This window comes from Aspergillus stella-maris, assembly GCF_047715825.1.
Source record: "Aspergillus stella-maris strain CBS 113639 unplaced genomic scaffold BDV14scaffold_114, whole genome shotgun sequence".
Lineage (NCBI taxonomy): Eukaryota > Fungi > Ascomycota > Eurotiomycetes > Eurotiales > Aspergillaceae > Aspergillus > Aspergillus stella-maris.
In genome coordinates, this window is record NW_027396908.1 from 25,765 (window position 1) to 42,311 (window position 16,547).

At 51.7% G+C, this 16,547-nt stretch overlaps 7 protein-coding genes across 7 annotated transcripts; 3 read left to right on the top strand and 4 right to left on the bottom strand.

The window, feature by feature from the left end:
* Window positions 1-214: 214 nt before the first annotated feature.
* Window positions 215-3,013, bottom strand: BDV14DRAFT_18113 (uncharacterized protein). The gene is made up of 2 exons (XM_073770013.1): window positions 1,911-3,013; window positions 215-1,857 (listed from the first exon to the last, which is right to left on the bottom strand). Exons 1-2 carry the CDS (start codon window positions 2,551-2,553, stop codon window positions 581-583), a joined length of 1,920 nt encoding a protein of 639 aa, XP_073622052.1. The 5' UTR covers window positions 2,554-3,013; the 3' UTR covers window positions 215-580.
* Window positions 3,014-3,540: 527 nt separating this feature from the next.
* On the top strand, window positions 3,541-4,522 carry BDV14DRAFT_185378 (60S ribosomal protein eL30). Its single transcript, XM_073770654.1, has 4 exons — window positions 3,541-3,690; window positions 3,760-3,797; window positions 3,869-3,985; window positions 4,064-4,522. Exons 1-4 carry the CDS (start codon window positions 3,618-3,620, stop codon window positions 4,154-4,156), a joined length of 321 nt encoding a protein of 106 aa, XP_073622053.1. The 5' UTR covers window positions 3,541-3,617; the 3' UTR covers window positions 4,157-4,522.
* BDV14DRAFT_18117 (60S ribosomal protein uL16) lies at window positions 4,467-5,762 on the top strand. Its single transcript, XM_073770023.1, has 3 exons — window positions 4,467-4,638; window positions 4,840-5,015; window positions 5,114-5,762. Exons 1-3 carry the CDS (start codon window positions 4,594-4,596, stop codon window positions 5,556-5,558), a joined length of 666 nt encoding a protein of 221 aa, XP_073622054.1. The 5' UTR covers window positions 4,467-4,593; the 3' UTR covers window positions 5,559-5,762.
* A 764-nt stretch (window positions 5,763-6,526) lies between these two features.
* BDV14DRAFT_18180 (uncharacterized protein) lies at window positions 6,527-9,118 on the bottom strand. The gene is made up of 2 exons (XM_073770118.1): window positions 6,907-9,118; window positions 6,527-6,858 (listed from the first exon to the last, which is right to left on the bottom strand). Exons 1-2 carry the CDS (start codon window positions 8,459-8,461, stop codon window positions 6,674-6,676), a joined length of 1,740 nt encoding a protein of 579 aa, XP_073622055.1. The 5' UTR covers window positions 8,462-9,118; the 3' UTR covers window positions 6,527-6,673.
* Window positions 9,119-9,553: 435 nt separating this feature from the next.
* On the bottom strand, window positions 9,554-12,252 carry BDV14DRAFT_185385 (putative ATP-dependent RNA helicase (Hrh1)). Its single transcript, XM_073770655.1, has 2 exons — window positions 9,968-12,252; window positions 9,554-9,908 (listed from the first exon to the last, which is right to left on the bottom strand). Exons 1-2 carry the CDS (start codon window positions 12,149-12,151, stop codon window positions 9,564-9,566), a joined length of 2,529 nt encoding a protein of 842 aa, XP_073622056.1. The 5' UTR covers window positions 12,152-12,252; the 3' UTR covers window positions 9,554-9,563.
* Window positions 12,253-12,406: 154 nt separating this feature from the next.
* On the bottom strand, window positions 12,407-14,324 carry BDV14DRAFT_18238 (putative F-box protein (Pof7)). Its single transcript, XM_073770223.1, has 2 exons — window positions 13,849-14,324; window positions 12,407-13,797 (listed from the first exon to the last, which is right to left on the bottom strand). Exons 1-2 carry the CDS (start codon window positions 14,239-14,241, stop codon window positions 12,580-12,582), a joined length of 1,611 nt encoding a protein of 536 aa, XP_073622057.1. The 5' UTR covers window positions 14,242-14,324; the 3' UTR covers window positions 12,407-12,579.
* Window positions 14,325-14,459: 135 nt separating this feature from the next.
* On the top strand, window positions 14,460-16,520 carry BDV14DRAFT_185389 (putative mitochondrial carrier protein). The gene is made up of 2 exons (XM_073770656.1): window positions 14,460-14,951; window positions 15,024-16,520. Exons 1-2 carry the CDS (start codon window positions 14,711-14,713, stop codon window positions 16,169-16,171), a joined length of 1,389 nt encoding a protein of 462 aa, XP_073622058.1. The 5' UTR covers window positions 14,460-14,710; the 3' UTR covers window positions 16,172-16,520.
* The last annotated feature ends 27 nt before the right edge of the window (window positions 16,521-16,547 follow it).

Here is a 16,547-nt window from a genome sequence, read left to right on the forward strand (position 1 = left end):
TATACCTACTGTACTCCTCGGCCTACACTCAACTCGACTTGGTGTGAATGTTCTAATAAATAGAATATTGAACCTAACAATAGCATTCACCGGATAATTTAGGCATTTTCGTGAATCACACATACCTATACTAATGTAGGGACATGAGTGCCGGAAGGAAGGGGCGACTGAGCCCCAGCTATCGCACCTTTCTGGAAGTAGCAGTGTAGAAGCAGTATATGGTTGCTCTATAGTGTAATAATCATAATGAACCGCCCAACAAACCACTCAATGGAAGTAGGCGGTCTATAAAAGTTCATTGTATACTAGATAATATCATAAACAGGGGATACCGTCTTCAACAGGAGCGGGGCATATTCATCATCGTCAACATAAAAGCAAGACTCGGGTATTCCAACATGGTGATATCTCGATAGTCCAGTACAAATAATCTCCAGGATCCAACGGCTGCAATCTTCACAGTATGGTAAACAGATACATAAGGGGACATCAAAACAAAGGAGAGATGATAAGAAATAACAATAGAGAAAAGTATGTCATGAGAATAGAAAAACATCAGCTAGATCAGGCTTCAGGCAGATCAAGGCTGGTTGGCTTCGCTAGATCCCGGGCGGTTGAACCACGAGATCCAGCTGCCCCTGTTTGCCTTCTTTCGGGCGGCTTCCTCGTCTTCGGCGGACTTCGACTCGCTTACCAACCTAAGCGGGCGTAGCTTGCTCTGGGTCATGACTGCTCCTGTGTAGTTGGTCATGCCGTTGCTCGAACGAGGAGAGTTCGAGGTCGCACCGGTAGACGCTGTGTCACCGGGTGGGTCGCTAGAAACACTGCCTGAGCTGCTTAAATGGCCTCGCTCTGGCTGGCTGGACAGTGAAGGTGCACGACTGCTGACAGAAGGCATATAGTTCGCTCCAGTGAACGTGTTGCGGGAAGCGGGTCCCATCATGCTTGGGCTCATGGGGCCGGAGTTGCGACCGCGGTACATTTGACCGACAACAGCCGCTGCTCCCAAGTCAGTGGTCTGTTCGGACCTTGTCCTGCGATGGCCACGTACAGACTGCGCACGGTTGATGGGGATGCTAGGCGCTGTCTGCGGGTTCTCGTGGGCGTTAACAGCGCTCGGCGCGGGAGGCGGGGGCATCATGCTGCTCGGGCGTGACCGAGGCTGCGGCTGGGGCCTGGTGTTTTGGCCAGAAACGACTGACCGGGCTCTCTGAAGGAAGGTTTGGCTGTTTGGGTCATCCTTCTCCTCGGGTGTCGGAGGAAGGTCTTTGTCACTGCCTTGTTTGGCTGCCGGCTCGGCCTCGTTCTTGTCGAGGATATGTTCGAATCCCTCATGCTGCAACAAGCGACTGATGATACGCTCAATGTAGAGCGTTAGAGCCTTGTTCTGATCCTTGAGCGCCTTGAGCTCTGCCTCCAGCCTGCGGCTGTCGTCAGGCTCAGGTCGAGAATCCGCAGACTCCAGCTCATCGGCCAACGAGCCTAGACCACCACCGGTCTCCTTTGAGTCCGAGGAATCAGGGTGAACATTCTGCATGAAGTCGCCCTTGGCAAAGTCACCGTTGAGGGTTCGCTCGCTAAGAAGCAATTGGTAACTCTCGTTATCCTCCATCAGACGAGCATTTGCCATTCGGGCTTCGAGAAGTTCCTTCTCGAGCTCCCTCTGTCGGCCGCCGCCTTTGTTCTCCATCTCCACAAGCTTGATCTGGGACTCAGCCAGCTCAAGCCGCAAAGATTCGATCAGTTTATCCTTCTGCAAAAGTAATGTAGAATTGTTGCGTGATGGGCTTCGCTCGATCGAGGACGATGGCGCAAATTGTCCATCGATATCCGGGGAGGCTCGGTTACGGAAGCTTGCTGCGGGGAGTTGTTAGCTTGGAGTTCAGGGAGAGCGAAATCGAGAGCCTTACAAGAGCGGGATACATTCTTATCACCGTCAGTACCGATACGCATGTCCTTCTGGGCCACGGTCTCCTTGAGACGCTGAATGGTGGCCTGCATTTCCTCCTCCCGACTGGCTTGCTGCTCCTTCTCCTGGAGCATAGCATTGCGCTCTAATTCATGCGCCTGCTCCAAATCGCGGATTTGACGAACGTGATCACGGATCTCGCCGTTCAATACCTCGAGTCTGCCATCCTTCTCATGGCCCTGGTCTTCCAACTTGGCTTGCTCAGTTATAGATTCATCGAGGCGCATTTGCAGAACGCCAAGTTGCTTCTGGTACTGCTCCGAAGCAGTCTCGGCTTTCTGCAACTGTTCTTTGATATCCTCGATAAGCGCCGCGTTCTGGGCTCGCGCTTCTTCTTCGGACGGATCGGCGGGAATTTTGGGAACACTCGACATGCTCAGGTTGGACCGGCCAGGCTTCCTGGCTGCCGCGCGTGCAGAAACCGGGGTAGAACCGCGAAGGGACGGAGATCTAGACACTCCGTTTGATCCAGTAGTAGGCGACCTGGAATGTCCTCGTGGCGGAGTGCCGTTTGTAGTCGAATCTGCGGCGGAGGATTTGTTGGTATTGGCTGGTGAGCCAGGCTTCCGAGGCGTCGCCGACATGTTGCTCGATTACTGGAAGGTGTCGAAACGGAGGCTGAATGCAAAGAGACTCGAAAAGGAGGTGCGAGAAAGGACGAACCGCCCCGGGGATTGACGTTTGGTGAAACGCAGGGAAATTAATTGGAAAGTTTCAGGAAGTCTCAATGTCGGTAGTAGCGGTCAAAACACAGCACGGAGAAGTGGTGGACAGTCCGTCTACCACTAACTGCAGTGGGGAGGCCTTTGTAAATTGGCGGGCAGGGTCTCGCCACCCTTAATAGAGTGGTAAACAAAACACAGCGCAGATATGCTAATGAAGACCGGAAGTAGAAGAAGTGAGGAGGAGACGTGCGATGTTAGGGATTCATCAGGCCAACACGAACGACATGGATGGGCGCCGGAGGCATCCATAAATTATTCTGGGGTGAGCCCTGTATGGAAACGGCCATACGACACCCTTATATCCGTACTACTAATCCACCGACCTTGTTATGATGGCTGGGATGACTGACATGTCTATTCATTACTTGAAAAATCAGCTAAAGATGAATCTGGACCCAAGTTGCATATTCCTCTGTTCAACCTGCAGCCATTCACTGCTGGGTCAGCCTCATGCTGTGACCGTTGCGATCGGTCTGTTTGTTGATACGGAACCGTTTTGGCCGAACGGCCCCTTTGCCTAGACGATACGGAGATAAAGATAGCCATCGTGGCTACCCTCCATCAAGCCTTGCGCCGTCCTCTAGACGACGGGTGGTCCAGTAAGATCATGATGAGAACACAACAGCGCATTATCCTGCCCCCAATATCGCAAACTGCGCCACTTGCTGCATGACGGTCCCAGCCATCACCGTCCACTGGGTCCAGCAAGTAAATTACTTACACCTCAGAATACCATAGTAACGCAAGCAGTTTAGCGCGATAGAGATGACTAAGCGCGCCGGAGACGGAGCAACAACGATCCGGTCCTCGCCAAACCCACAAAAAATCACCATACCGTCTTTTTGCACCTCATCCCAATCAAGACACACGGCCGGAGCGCACGTTTTCTACTCAACTCCTACAACACTTCAAATCGCGTAACGATGGCCCCTAAGTCCAAGAAGTCCGGTGACACTATCTCCTCGCGCCTGGCGCTTGTGATGAAGAGTGGAAAGGGTATGTTTAACACCGTGAACAAAATTAATCGCTGCTTCGGAGTGGGTTGCTAACGGAATTTTCGAATAGTCACCCTCGGCTACAAGACCACCATCAAGACCCTCCGTGTGAGTACCTGCGAACGAACCGACGACCGTACGGATTGAAGCAAGGAACGAGGTTACTGACAATCGAAAAGTCCGGCAAGGCTAAGCTCGTCATCATCGCCGCCAACACCCCCCCTCTCCGCAAGTCTGAGCTCGAGTACTACGCTATGCTCGCCAAGACCCCTGTTCACCACTTCTCTGGCAACAACGTGAGTGCTACTCTGTCGAGGCGTGCCGTCGTCCGGTTGAACGAAAGGCGGAAGAAAGATGGCTAACTCTGGGTATAGATCGAGCTTGGTACTGCTTGCGGTCGTCTCTACCGCTGCTCCACCATGTCCGTCCTCGACGCTGGTGACTCCGACATCCTCACCAGCCAGTAAGCGCGAGAGGAGGGATCGGAACGTTTGGTCTTGAGTTCTGAGCGGTGTGTGTCTTTGACTAGGCAGGCATCGTGATGTTTTAGGTGATAAAAAATCAAAAACCAGAGCTTGAAGGCAAATCTTGGTCATCCGTAAACTCAGTATGATATATCAGCCTATAATCGTAGTCTAGTCGTTATCGGGTAAATCATCTATCAGTATCTAGAAAGGCTCCGATGTCTTTGTAGTCTGACAAATGCTCTTGGAGAATGCGTCATATCCACGGCGGTCGCTGATTGGCGGAGAGGCTAGGGCTTAGGGCTTTGCCACTCGTTAGCGGGAAATGATTGGAAATCAAGGTGGGAAGGCCTCCAGCCAAAAGAATCCCCTTCTCTTTTGCTCCTTGACACCATCCTTTCGACAAACCCATCACCTAGGTTGCATCAACAGCAGTCAAAATGGCTCGCCGTCCCGCCCGCTGCTACCGCTACTGCAAGAACAAGGTGCGTGCGATATCTCGAGTTTTTTGGTCATTTGTGTGGATTTCGAGGGCGGTCTCGCTTGTGGGCCTGGATAACATGTGTTGGGATAATGAGGGAAAAGTGGACGAGAGGCCGCCCGCGAAAATTCAACCCAATGCGCTTCTTTTCTGGATATAACAACGGCGATGAAAGCGACGAATACTGACAGGTTTTTTGATATAGCCCTACCCCAAGTCCCGGTTCAACCGTGGTGTTCCCGACCCCAAGATCCGTATCTTCGATCTGGGACGTAAGAAGGCCAACGTCGACGACTTCCCCCTCTGCGTTCACCTCGTCTCCAACGAATATGAACAGCTCTCCTCCGAGGCTCTGGAAGCCGCTCGTATCTGTGCCAACAAGTACGTTTCGACCCACCCGATCGCGACCGTTGAAACATCACGCAACGATCAGCAGACAAAGAAAAACAGGAAAGCAGGATACTAACAATAGAATAAAGGTACCTCGTGAAGATCGCCGGTAAGGAAGGTTTCCACCTTCGTGTCCGCGTCCACCCCTTCCACGTCGTCCGTATCAACAAGATGTTGTCGTGCGCTGGTGCCGATCGTCTCCAGACCGGTATGCGTGGTGCTTTCGGAAAGCCCCAGGGCAAGGTCGCCCGTGTCAACATCGGCCAGATCCTCCTTTCTGTCCGTACCCGTGACGCTCACCGTGCCACCGCCATCGAGGCTCTCCGCCGCTCCATGTACAAGTTCCCTGGTCGCCAAAAGATCATCGTCTCCAAGAACTGGGGTTTCACCCCCGTCCGCCGCGAGGAGTACGTCCAGCTCCGCCAGGAGGGCAAGCTCAAGCAGGACGGTGCTTACGTCCAGTTCCTCCGTGGCCACGGTCTCGTCGAGGACAACATGCGCCGCTTCCCCGACGCTTACTCTGCTGAGGCTTAGATGTTGTTTCTTGTTAGCGTTAGGACTGAAAAGGAATGGGCGATTGCTGAATAAATAATGTTCATGTTCCACATGTGATTTTGTAGGCAAGGCTACGTATCCATGTAAACACGTAACAGAATCATCTGCACAATCAGTACGTTTCCCTGGGCTCGGACAAGACAAGAGTATAGCACCTAAGCTACGGAGTACACATTACCATGTATATGTCCCGGCATCAGCCCGACTACGTCAACTCGAGAGACCCGCCATATCCTAAGCCATAGCTACCTACCTACACTTGAGTATAGAAACCCTAAAGAGAAGCAAATAAGCCGTAAGCCCAACCTAGAAACCCGATAACCACACGTTCGAGCATCAACAAAGCATTCCAACTTTATTTCTGATCCCAACTCCATTAATTTACTCTATAGACTTTTCACATACATGGCCCCCTCTCTATCTACTATTCCTTGCCGGGCCAGAGACATCGCTGAGGACGATGGGAGGATGAGGGAAGGGCAGGGCGTGGTTGACGGTTTGCGCTCGTCAGGATATGGTAGAGCCGGTGGACTAGAATGAAGTTCGGAAGTCGAGGCTGAAGTTGATCGATATATGGTTATGCGGAAGGCAGTCGACAAGTTTACTACCTTAGCTGTACGAAGTGCCCAGGCCAGGAGATATACAGATGTAGTAGGTAGGTGTTCCAGAATTATGTGCATTGTGAGTAAAAAAAAAAAAGAATGAACCACGCCTTTACATGTGTATGTATCCACCATTTCCATGCGTCGCAATGAACGATGTGAAGCGAAGCTGTCGTGTAGTATGTATATATAGTTCATGAGTATGAATGCGTCCGTCTGATCCCAGAAAAGTCATGCAGATATCAAAATTAAAGAGGACATTGTTGGGTGTATATGATGAAAGTGATTGCAAGTCATAAGAGAGTATGTATGTGTGTTTATGTAATGCTCAGGGGATGGTGAAAGATGACAGAGGTCAAATATAGAGAGTGAAGCAAAAAGATAAGTATATCAGCAGGGGCATATGAGATAGGGATATGGTATATGAATAGATGGCCAGCATCCGATTACATGTTGTAAATCTCAAAAAACGGTAAATGGTTGAGTTCACCTTCAGACATCACCCCAAGCCCCGATACCAGGCGGAGCAGGTGCAATAGCACTTCCACTGTCCACACTCCCGCCAATATCCCAGTAATTGCGACTCGATCCAGTCAATGTCCGACGGCTAGAAATAGCGGACATCTTTGCGCTCTGACTCGCACAGCTAGAACTAGGACGGCGGAGGTGTTGACGCAGCACAGGCGACGAAACACCTGTCGGACCTGAGTACTGCGACTGGCGACGCATCTGCGCTTGTGACCTTGAGTGAGCCCGGGCAACAAGCGGGTGGTGCTGACGGATGATGGCGGCGCGACGAGATGCATCTTGCGACGCTCGGCGTGTGTTGTGAATGTCGGGGTTGCTTGGCCGGCGGCTGAACCGGTTGCGAAGGTAGCGGAAGACCATCATGATGTCAAGTTCACGCTCCCAGTAGTCCTTCTCTTGCTGGTGACGGGTGCCTTCAGAGAGAGGCTCGGTAGAGTTGTTCGGAAGATCCTCGTCCTCGATGCCCCACTGAGCTGCATGCTCACGATTTTGGTCTTGAAGAGTAGGTACGAACTGCGGTGACAATACCGAGTCCCCGTTGGTTGCAGTCTCAGCACTCTGTTTTGCTGATGCAGACAAATGGTTGCCCTCCTCTGGTAGACTGCTCAAAGGTATCCCAGCGTACTGGTTATGAACATCATTGGCCATGTTCAGGTACGTTGTGAAAGCCCCTGGATGTTCGCAGATTTGATTGACCAGAATGCCTAACTCGCGGGCTATACGTTGAAGCAACCTCGTCTCCCATCGATCTTGACCATTCGATGCCGAGTTCAGTTCCTGGTTCAGGATATCGTCCATCTGCCGCTCCATATCTGTTTTCTCGGGTGTCTCGTCCTCCGCAGGCTCAGGCAAGCTCTCGCCGAAGATAATTGAGAGTACTGACTCATCAATACCCATCAAATCACGGATGACCTTTCGAGTGATCCGTTGCCAGAACGACTCATCCCCATGGTTCTCAGAGTCGACCTCAGGAGCCTGCTCCTCTCGAGGCATAGCTCTAACGCTGGGTGCCGCATCTGATTGTCTAGCTTGAGAGACGGCTTCAGAATTTGATACGCTGAACCGGCTATTGCGGCGTCTTCTTGTCGCCTTCTCGATCTCCTGAAGCAGAGCCCGGCTCTGATCCATCCGCCACTGTTCGATCCGCTGCCACCGTTCCCGATCAGCGTCTGTATGTTCTTCATCAGTAATAGCATCCAGGTGCCGCTGCACACTTGAGCGTCTTCGATGCGCCATCTCCGGCCGCCGCGTAGGGTTGAACCGCTCATGCTGCCACAGCTGGTTTTGCACTGGCTGACTAGACGCGATAAAGCTTCCTAACCCATCATGTGCAGGAAGTTGAGCAGTAGGCCCTGACTCCCATCGCGGGCTCTCAGGAGCAGGAGAGGGTGCCCTGAAGGCATGTAGGCCATCGTCAAGACTATCTAGTTCTGTCCCGTCCTCGTCAAGCGCGTCATCGAGGGTGCCCTCTGCCTCACTCCCATTGTCGACTGCGGATCTGGTATTTGTGTCGAGAGAGCCAAAGTCGCTGAGGCGCGAAGCTCCAACGGTGCGAGTGCGCTCAGTGGAGGTCGTGTGAGTGCGAGCGGTGGTTGAGGGCTGAGATGGCGAGAAGAGGACCCATTCTGCAGTATCGGTCTCGCGGAGTTCGGAGAGGGATTGAGTTTGTGGTATGTCAAGGGCGGCCGGTTGTTGAGGGGCAGAGTAGGAAGGGCGACGGCGGGGAACTTGAGGTGGTAGACGAAACGCCATGAGTTGGTTGTTTGTTGTAGATACTTGTGGTTGTTGGTGATTTGGAGGGTAGTTGGAGAGACTTGAGATAAGATGTGGTTTATCGTATCGATCGCGAGTGGATCTCCCCGCGTGCAAGCGTATAATGCTATAGTCGAGAGATGAAAGAATAAAGTGGTGACACGACGTTGGGAAAGACGACAAGATGCAAATGCTGATATAAAGCAAGGAAAAAGCAAGGACGCAGGGTGAGGAGTTGAGTGAGATAAATGAGAGGGCGACTTGTCACTTCAGCGTGCGACTTGACTGGACTCGACTGGACTGGGCAGCCCGATAAGCCGGTGATCGGTGGGAGAGATTAGATCGCCCCAAACCGGTGTAGAGTCGGGCGGAAACGCGACTAAGCTGTGGCGCTATCACGGCTGAAAGGGTAATAGAGTCGCATAAGAATAGGATGAAAGAGGGTAAGATAGGAAAAAGCAACAAAGACGCGGTCGGAGGGCTGAAGAGATGTGAGATGGTAGTGGTGGTGTTGGCAGGGTATGTGGTGATGATTGTTTGCGGATGATGCAAGACTCTCGAATGTCACCAGACCAGGCCAGGCCAGCGCTCACTCTTGTTGTTGCCTTTATCAGAGCAAGAATAAATAACGACACTTGAATGGCACAATAGCCTGATCTCTCTTCTTTACAACTTCTACTACGTCCTACTGAACATCCAGCTTGATCATCCCATGTCCTGCTGTCAATGACATGTCAGACCGCATGAGGGGCGACACAGCACCACCTGTTCCACTGCTGTTCCATGTTCCGACGTTCCTGCTACTGGAGTTCTCCGCAGGGAAATAGGCTTTCTTCTCCTACTCCTAGCCTGACTGTGGTCTCTGGTTGATCCGCTGGCTGCTGGCATTGTTACAGGTTGGTCCGATATTCGGCCAGCAATGGTGGCTGCCACGAACCGAAACGTCATTCCCATATCAGACGCCAAGCAAGGACTATGAATAATGGGAGATATCAGACTCTATTCAAGGTCCAGATTGAGACGGCTGCATGAGTCGACTGATCTAAATGCATTCGCTAGCTAATGATCATGAAAGGCATCATCTAATCTACTTTATATAGCTCTATTCTCCAGCCAGAGCCTCCCCCACCCAATCCATCTGCACTGCACTCACCCCTCGCGCATAACTGCGATTCGTAAACACAAACTCGTTGTACAGTATCGCCTCCACCTTCTTGCCAAACAGAACACTGGAAGGGTGGATCGCCACTGTCTGGTTCCCCACAACAGTCCGGTAACTACTGTCCGGTACAAGACGGGCAGTGTTCGTTGAGAACCCACGCAGGAAACTCTTCAGTATAGACACCGGCGACGGTTCCCGAATTGACGTGCTCGAGTCCTGTGACTCGGTTGTGTCCGGAAGAAGCTTGGCTTGTCGGCATTGGGCTAATAATTGCTTACGGACGTCCTGGATTCCGATATTAGCCGGGAAGTTCAAGGGTGAGAATACTACATAGGCTAACTTACCATGACGGATTGCATTGCCCGATGTGAGACCAGATGCCGCTCAGCCCATGCTTTTCGGTCGGTATTCTCTGAGGCGTAGGCTCGCACTGTCGCTAGCATCGTAAGGTGGTCGCCTTCTCGCCGATAGAGATCCCGCCGGGCTGTTTCGGCTGCCTCTTTTTTCTCTTCTGATGTCGTATTTAGGAATATGTTTTCGACGCTTAGACATGAGATGATATCGATCACGTCAGTCAAACAGTCTGGGCCGAAGTCTGATGCCGCAAGCAGCACGCGACCTAATGTCGGCGTGAGCGGAAGCTTCGCAATGTGAGACCCTATCTCACTAATCCCACCATTCTCATCAAGGGCCTCGATGCTAAGCAGCTGAAGAAGTGCCTTCTCTAAAGCTTCTCTTGGAGGCCGTGTCAAGAAGGGGAACTCAATGACATTGTCCACCCCACGAGCCTTCATGTTGAGCAGAGCCTGACTAAGATCACATCTCAGAATCTCCGGCGTATTGACCTCATCCAGCTCAAGATAGTCCTTCTCCATATATAGTCGGTAGCACTGACCGGGCGCTTCACGACCAGCACGACCCTTACGCTGGATAGCCGCAGATTTCGAGATAGGCTTCACAAGCAACGAATCCAGACCCAGCCGGGTTCGGAATTGCTTGATCTTTGCCTTTCCACAGTCCACAACGAAGCGTACACCAGATACCGTGACGGAAGTCTCAGCAATGTTTGTAGCCAGGATAATCTTGCGAGTGCGCGGTGGCGCGGGCATGAAGACGCGCTGCTGAGCGGCCTGTGGTAGCGCTGCGAATAGAGGAAGAACTTGAATCTTGGGTAGTGCTGGGTCCATACCCGTAGCATACTCATTGACCAAGTTCTCCAACGCCTCGACGGTTTCCTGGCCTGTCAAGAAGACCAGAATGTCTCCCGGAATAGGCTCCTTGTAGTGTATTTGGAAGATGATCTTCAGCGCAGCATCCACAAAGTCATGCACCGGTTCTGGCGAATATATCGTCTTGACGGGGAACTGACGACCCTTAATATGGCAAACTGCAATACCATCCTTTCCATCCTTCCCAGCATCAGCACCTTCAAGTTTTCTTGCCTTAAACCCCTCCACAAAAAACTCCTGCAAACTCTCCATATCAGCCGTAGCACTCATAACCACCGCCTTAAGCGGCACCCCTCCTCTCCCCTCCTTCTTTCCAGAAACCAAATTCCTCAAGAACCCCATAACAAGATCAACATTCACACCACGCTCATGAACCTCATCAACAACAATAGCACTGTATTTCGTCAACCAAGGATCATGCAACATCTCCTGCAGCAGCATCCCCTCCGTCAGAAACTTCACCCGCGTATTCGGGCTCACGCTCGTGTCAAACCGCACCGAATAACCAACCTGGCTAGCAGGCGACGAACTCCCCAACGTACTCCCCATTTCCTCCGCCACACGCCGGGCAAGCGAAATCGCAGCAACTCGTCTAGGCTGCGTAATGGCTATACACCCGCCAACAGAAACATCCTTCTTCTTCCTCCCGTCCTCGCCCGTGATTGTAGTCTTTGTAGCACGGCACCATTTCTCGTCGACTAGGAACTGCGGGATCTGTGTACTCTTTCCGCTACCGGTTTCACCGATGAGCAGCATGACGTCGTTATTGCGGAGGTTCTGGCGGATCTCGTCGCCGTGGCTGAAAATAGGCAGGTTTTTGCGGATTTCGTAGAGGGCGGCGGCTTTTTTCTTGAGGGCGGATTCGCGGCCTCCTCCTGCTCCTGCTCCGCTAAAACCATTCTTGTCGTCTCTGTTCTTGAAGGGGCGTCCGGCGGACTTGGACTTATTGTTCTGGTTTCGGCCTTGTTGGAATTGGAGGTTTTTGTATATGGGCTTGGATTCTTTCTCTGCTCTAGCTGCCGAAGGCGTTATCCCGTTTTGTTTGGTTGCAGTGTTCGAGGATTGCGACTCCGTCCTAGAGTCCTTCTTGCTCGACTTTTCTGCTTTGACTGGGCGGGCGTCGCCATTCGCGGGCTCGTCGCGCTTCCGCTTCTTGTCCTTCTTGGACGTGGATTCATTGTCATTCTCTTTCTTGTCTGCGTTTTCTGAAGTGCGGTGCGACAAGGGCTTCCTCTGCTCTGCGGCGGGCGGTTGTGCCGCGCCGTCGTCGTCAAAGACGATGCGAACACGTTCGGGCATGGTCGATTCGAAAGGGTGGTTAAGGATTCGATCGGAAGTCTAGGGCTTGGTAAAGTGCATTATCTGGGTCAGGCTATGCGATAATTTGTTGAATTCCGGTGTTGATTCTCAAGTCGGAGATGCGCAAAAATCGGAGGGAAATCTTGATCTTATCGATAAGCGCGGGCTTGGCAATTTCACCGCGGGTTTACTGTAGTGGCGTTTCGTAGTTAAGATTGACCATTTGGTATACAGTTCTCCTTTATTACCTGGATGGCTGGTCATTGGAGTGAGTCTATTGCTCTATATATCTGAGTACGGTGCTTTTCTACCACATCTCATCTGCGTCGTGTTTCGTTGCTATATCGAACCTTTAGTTCCCGGTTATATATATTTGCTGTATAGATCGTGGAATTGCCGTCACATGTTGATATATTTCAATCAAATAATCAATTCAGACCCCAACCTCTCACACGTCGGAAAACGAAGGCTCGGTCGTTTTTCAAGCCAAACTCTGCCCAGTCATCTGTGAGCTTGTCGTAGCTCCAGTACCCCTTCCATACCAATTTGGTGTTTCGTGAAGTATTGGGATGCTTTGGGTTGGCATCTTTAGGACGACCGGTAGTTGATCGAAGAGCTAAATGCAGGACGTAGACATATTTCTGCGCTCCGACTCCTTCGGTCTCAATCACGAGATCCCTAGGGTCAGGTGTTGTATCTGTCTTATCCTTATTTGGGAACGAGTATTCTAGTTCTTCAGGAGGATCCGTTGGTGATACCGGCTTTTGCAGTCGCCATCTACCCCATTGCGCACGCTTCAGTGCGTCCATCGCAACAGGTGGTACTGGGTCTTGGGCTCCGCTGCCGGCGATTCCTGCATCTCGTGGGATCTGTTTACGGGAAGTTGCCCGTGCGACTGTCACGTTTTCTTTGCTGATATGCGGGACTACATCGACTGGTTCCGTTGTTGTTAGTAGATAGACGACCGTTCCGTCCGGGTAGAAGCGGAGGTAGCGGTAATATGTCACGATGTGAATCGGACTATTCCATGATATATTCGAGTACGCCGAAGCAGCACCGGCACGAGTGTAGTTTACTGTACTGATGTATATTCCGGTGAATCGTATGCGAGGGAAGGAATGGAAGACTTCGCTCCAAGAAGATAGCGGACTTGGAAGCTGAACTGGAATGTTGGTGGGGAATGGTGTATAACGGGGCTGTGGCTCTAAGGTATATTCAGGGTTGCCGAGAATGTCGCATGCGAAAGTATAGTGCATCGATTTAAAACCGAACTCAAAACCTTGACAAAGTCGCTTCCAAATGTGCTGCTCGTAAGCGAAATGATACGCAAAGCGTTTGCAGACTAGGGCCATCCGACAAAAGGCAGCTGGGTCTGTAAGAGCCACATGGCTAAGTATTTCAACTATAACCTCGGATGGGACGTTCGCGATAGGACATGGAGGCCGCGGATCGCCTTCGAATATCGGGTCTGCTGACACGATGGGAGCAGTAGCAAATGAGTGAATAAGTTCCGGTGTTGGCACAAGCGTTGGTTCCTCAGTTGGTGCTGCCTTGGTGGGCTCGTTCGGGGTAGCGGGTTGCGGCGCTCTTTTCCAGACATGAGCAAAGTGCTTGTTCCTGTATTCCTTGTCGACAGCAGCGTTCAACTGATGATATCAATAAGCTGAAACTTTAAAAGATCTGGAAGCCTTGCTCACCCGGTAGGCTTTGCGGTATAGCTGGAGACTGTCTCCTAAGTTTCCTTCAGCTTCCCTCTCAACTGCCCTCTCGAAATGCTCTAGAGCCGACGTAGGCTCGGCTCTGGGTTTTCGTGCGTGAAAAGCATCTTCATCCTCGGGTTTCGCTAGTGATAATCGATCAACACCTTGAACTATCTCGTTTTCACTATATGGCGTCGGTCCTTCCTCGTCGTCATCTTCCTTGCGCGCAAACGCCTCATGGCGGGTTGGGGGGAAATGTCGGGTTTGAGTTGGCGCAGGTCTAAAGGGTGTCGACTGCGAGGGTCCAGCTGAAGTGGAGGGCTTAGTTTTCCGAGAGACCTCCTCACGCCATTGGCGTCGGAAAAATTCGAGCTCTGCGTTGTCGGCCATTGTACACTGGACCTAGAACGTGGTTGCGCCTGGAGGTAGAAAGTTGTAGATAAGTTACGAGGTCCACCGATTGATAAGCGACTTGAGCTTCAGCGGGGCGAAGTCAAAACAACCAGACAAAAAGCGAAAAAAAAAGAAGAAAAAAAGTCGAAGGGAAGGGGATATATTAAATCGAAGCCAAGAGAGCCATGATGTCTTCACGAATCTGTAGATGACTCGATAGTCGAATCAAAAGCGGTGCCCGGGGGGAGCAGACAGTCAAGCAAGAGGAGGTGCTTATCTCCGGCAATCGATGAGTCCGACCGCCACCGACCGGGCCGGAGCATGCTTTTTCTCGCAGCATCATCACTACGTTTTGACTCACTTTATCGCTCTCGCAACGTCGATGTGTTTGAGATTCTTTTGAAATAAGGACACATTTGACTAGTTCCTGGATCGAAAACAGGCCCACAACCACGTCACCGACTGAATGTCCGACTCGGGCACTCAAGGTACTTCCTGGGACCGATATCGCTCCAACAACCTCACCCACGTTGATTCCGAGGGCCATTTGGCAGAGACATGGAATTGGGCTGCAGAAAACACAGACATGGCGGCTACTTCTGGGACAGGGTCGGCGTCTACAGCAGATGCTAGCCCGGCAGGCGACGCTTCCATCATGCAGAAGATGGTATCTGCGACCTGTGGCAGCATCTTGACAGGTCTCTTAGGTGTGCAATTTGCCCCACGTTTGGCTATCGAGGTCTCGTTATAGTCAAGAAGATGTTCTAACTCGCTCTCAGTGACTCCTTTAGATGTTGTTCGCGTTCGATTGCAATCCCAGTCCTCTGTCAAAAACACCTCCCCGTTTACGTCACACACCACGGCCACCTTGAAAAACGCACCTCCCAACCTTGGAGTTACTGCTTGTTGTCGCGAAGTGTTCTGGGTAGGCCAGAACTCACAAATATGCATGGTCGGGCCGAATGGAGGTGTTCTAGGAGCCACATCACAGACGATTGCGGATTGCGCGGTGGAAGAAACTCAACGGAGGACCTTCACGTCGACTCTCGACGGCCTGCGGAAAATCGCTCGAAATGAGGGCGTTCTCACACTTTGGCGTGGATTGAGCCCGACATTGATGATGGGTATACCGGGAAACGTGATCTATTTTGCTGGGTACGATTGGTTGCGCACCGATGATAGGAGTCCGATCAAACGCCTTATTCCCGGCGCATACGCTCCCTTCATCGCAGGCTCCGTCGCGAGAATAGCTGCAGCTACTGTAATCAGCCCGATTGAGATGTTCAGGACTCGCTTGCAGGCGACACCTGGAACTGGCGCTGGACACTTCAAGGCCACTCTTGAAGGCTTGCATCAGATGACCCAAGCTAGGGGCTATGGCTCTCTTTGGAGAGGGTTGACACTCACGATGTGGCGCGATGTCCCATTCTCTGGACTCTACTGGTGGGGATACGAGGAAGTCAAAACATACATTGCCGATATGCGCGCGAAGGTTCACGAACACACTTTGCCACATGGCTCGTCATCGCCACGACCGTCAGCAGCGCACGAGGCAGATGGACATACGTTCGTGGATAGTTTTGTCGCAGGTTCCGTATCCGGTGCCGTCGCTGCATTAGTTACGACGCCATTCGATGTTGGGAAGACACGCCAGCAAGTCTATCGCCATATGGGAGACGAGGTGTCCACCGCCGCTGGTAGCACCCTTTCAAAAGGCGCTCTTCAGCCAGAGCAGCTTCCATTGCCGAAATTTCTCATGCACATTTTCCGCGAGGAAGGGACAGCAGGCCTTTTCCGCGGCTGGGTTGCCCGCTGTTTGAAAGTGGCACCGGCTTGTGCTATCATGATTTCAACATACGAGGTTGGCAAGAAGCTTGCCAGGGACGTTAACGACCGACACCACGAGGAGAGTTCAGGCACCCACTGATCACAAAATTCAGCCTTGCGTTCCGATGCGGGAGATTTTCCGCGGAAACCTGCATTGCAGGCACCATTTTCTACTCGACTTTTGAGCGATCTCATTATCATGCATCCTATCTCCACTATTCTTTCGATTCAAGCATTCAGCCAACTAGCAGGTTCGCTTGTTGTGCGTGACGGTAATTTCTGTGATACCACTTTCGATACGGATTATAGACTTTTCTTTGTTGTCTCAGCATATGTGAGGAAATAGAGGGAAGGGAACCTTTTTTTGCATCAGCATCTCTTGTATAGTACACCACTTCTCAAGCCTGTACTAGTATTCTTGACTACTCTCAATATCACGTGTTGCAACGAAGCAAATCATTTCCTTTGAACTTTGA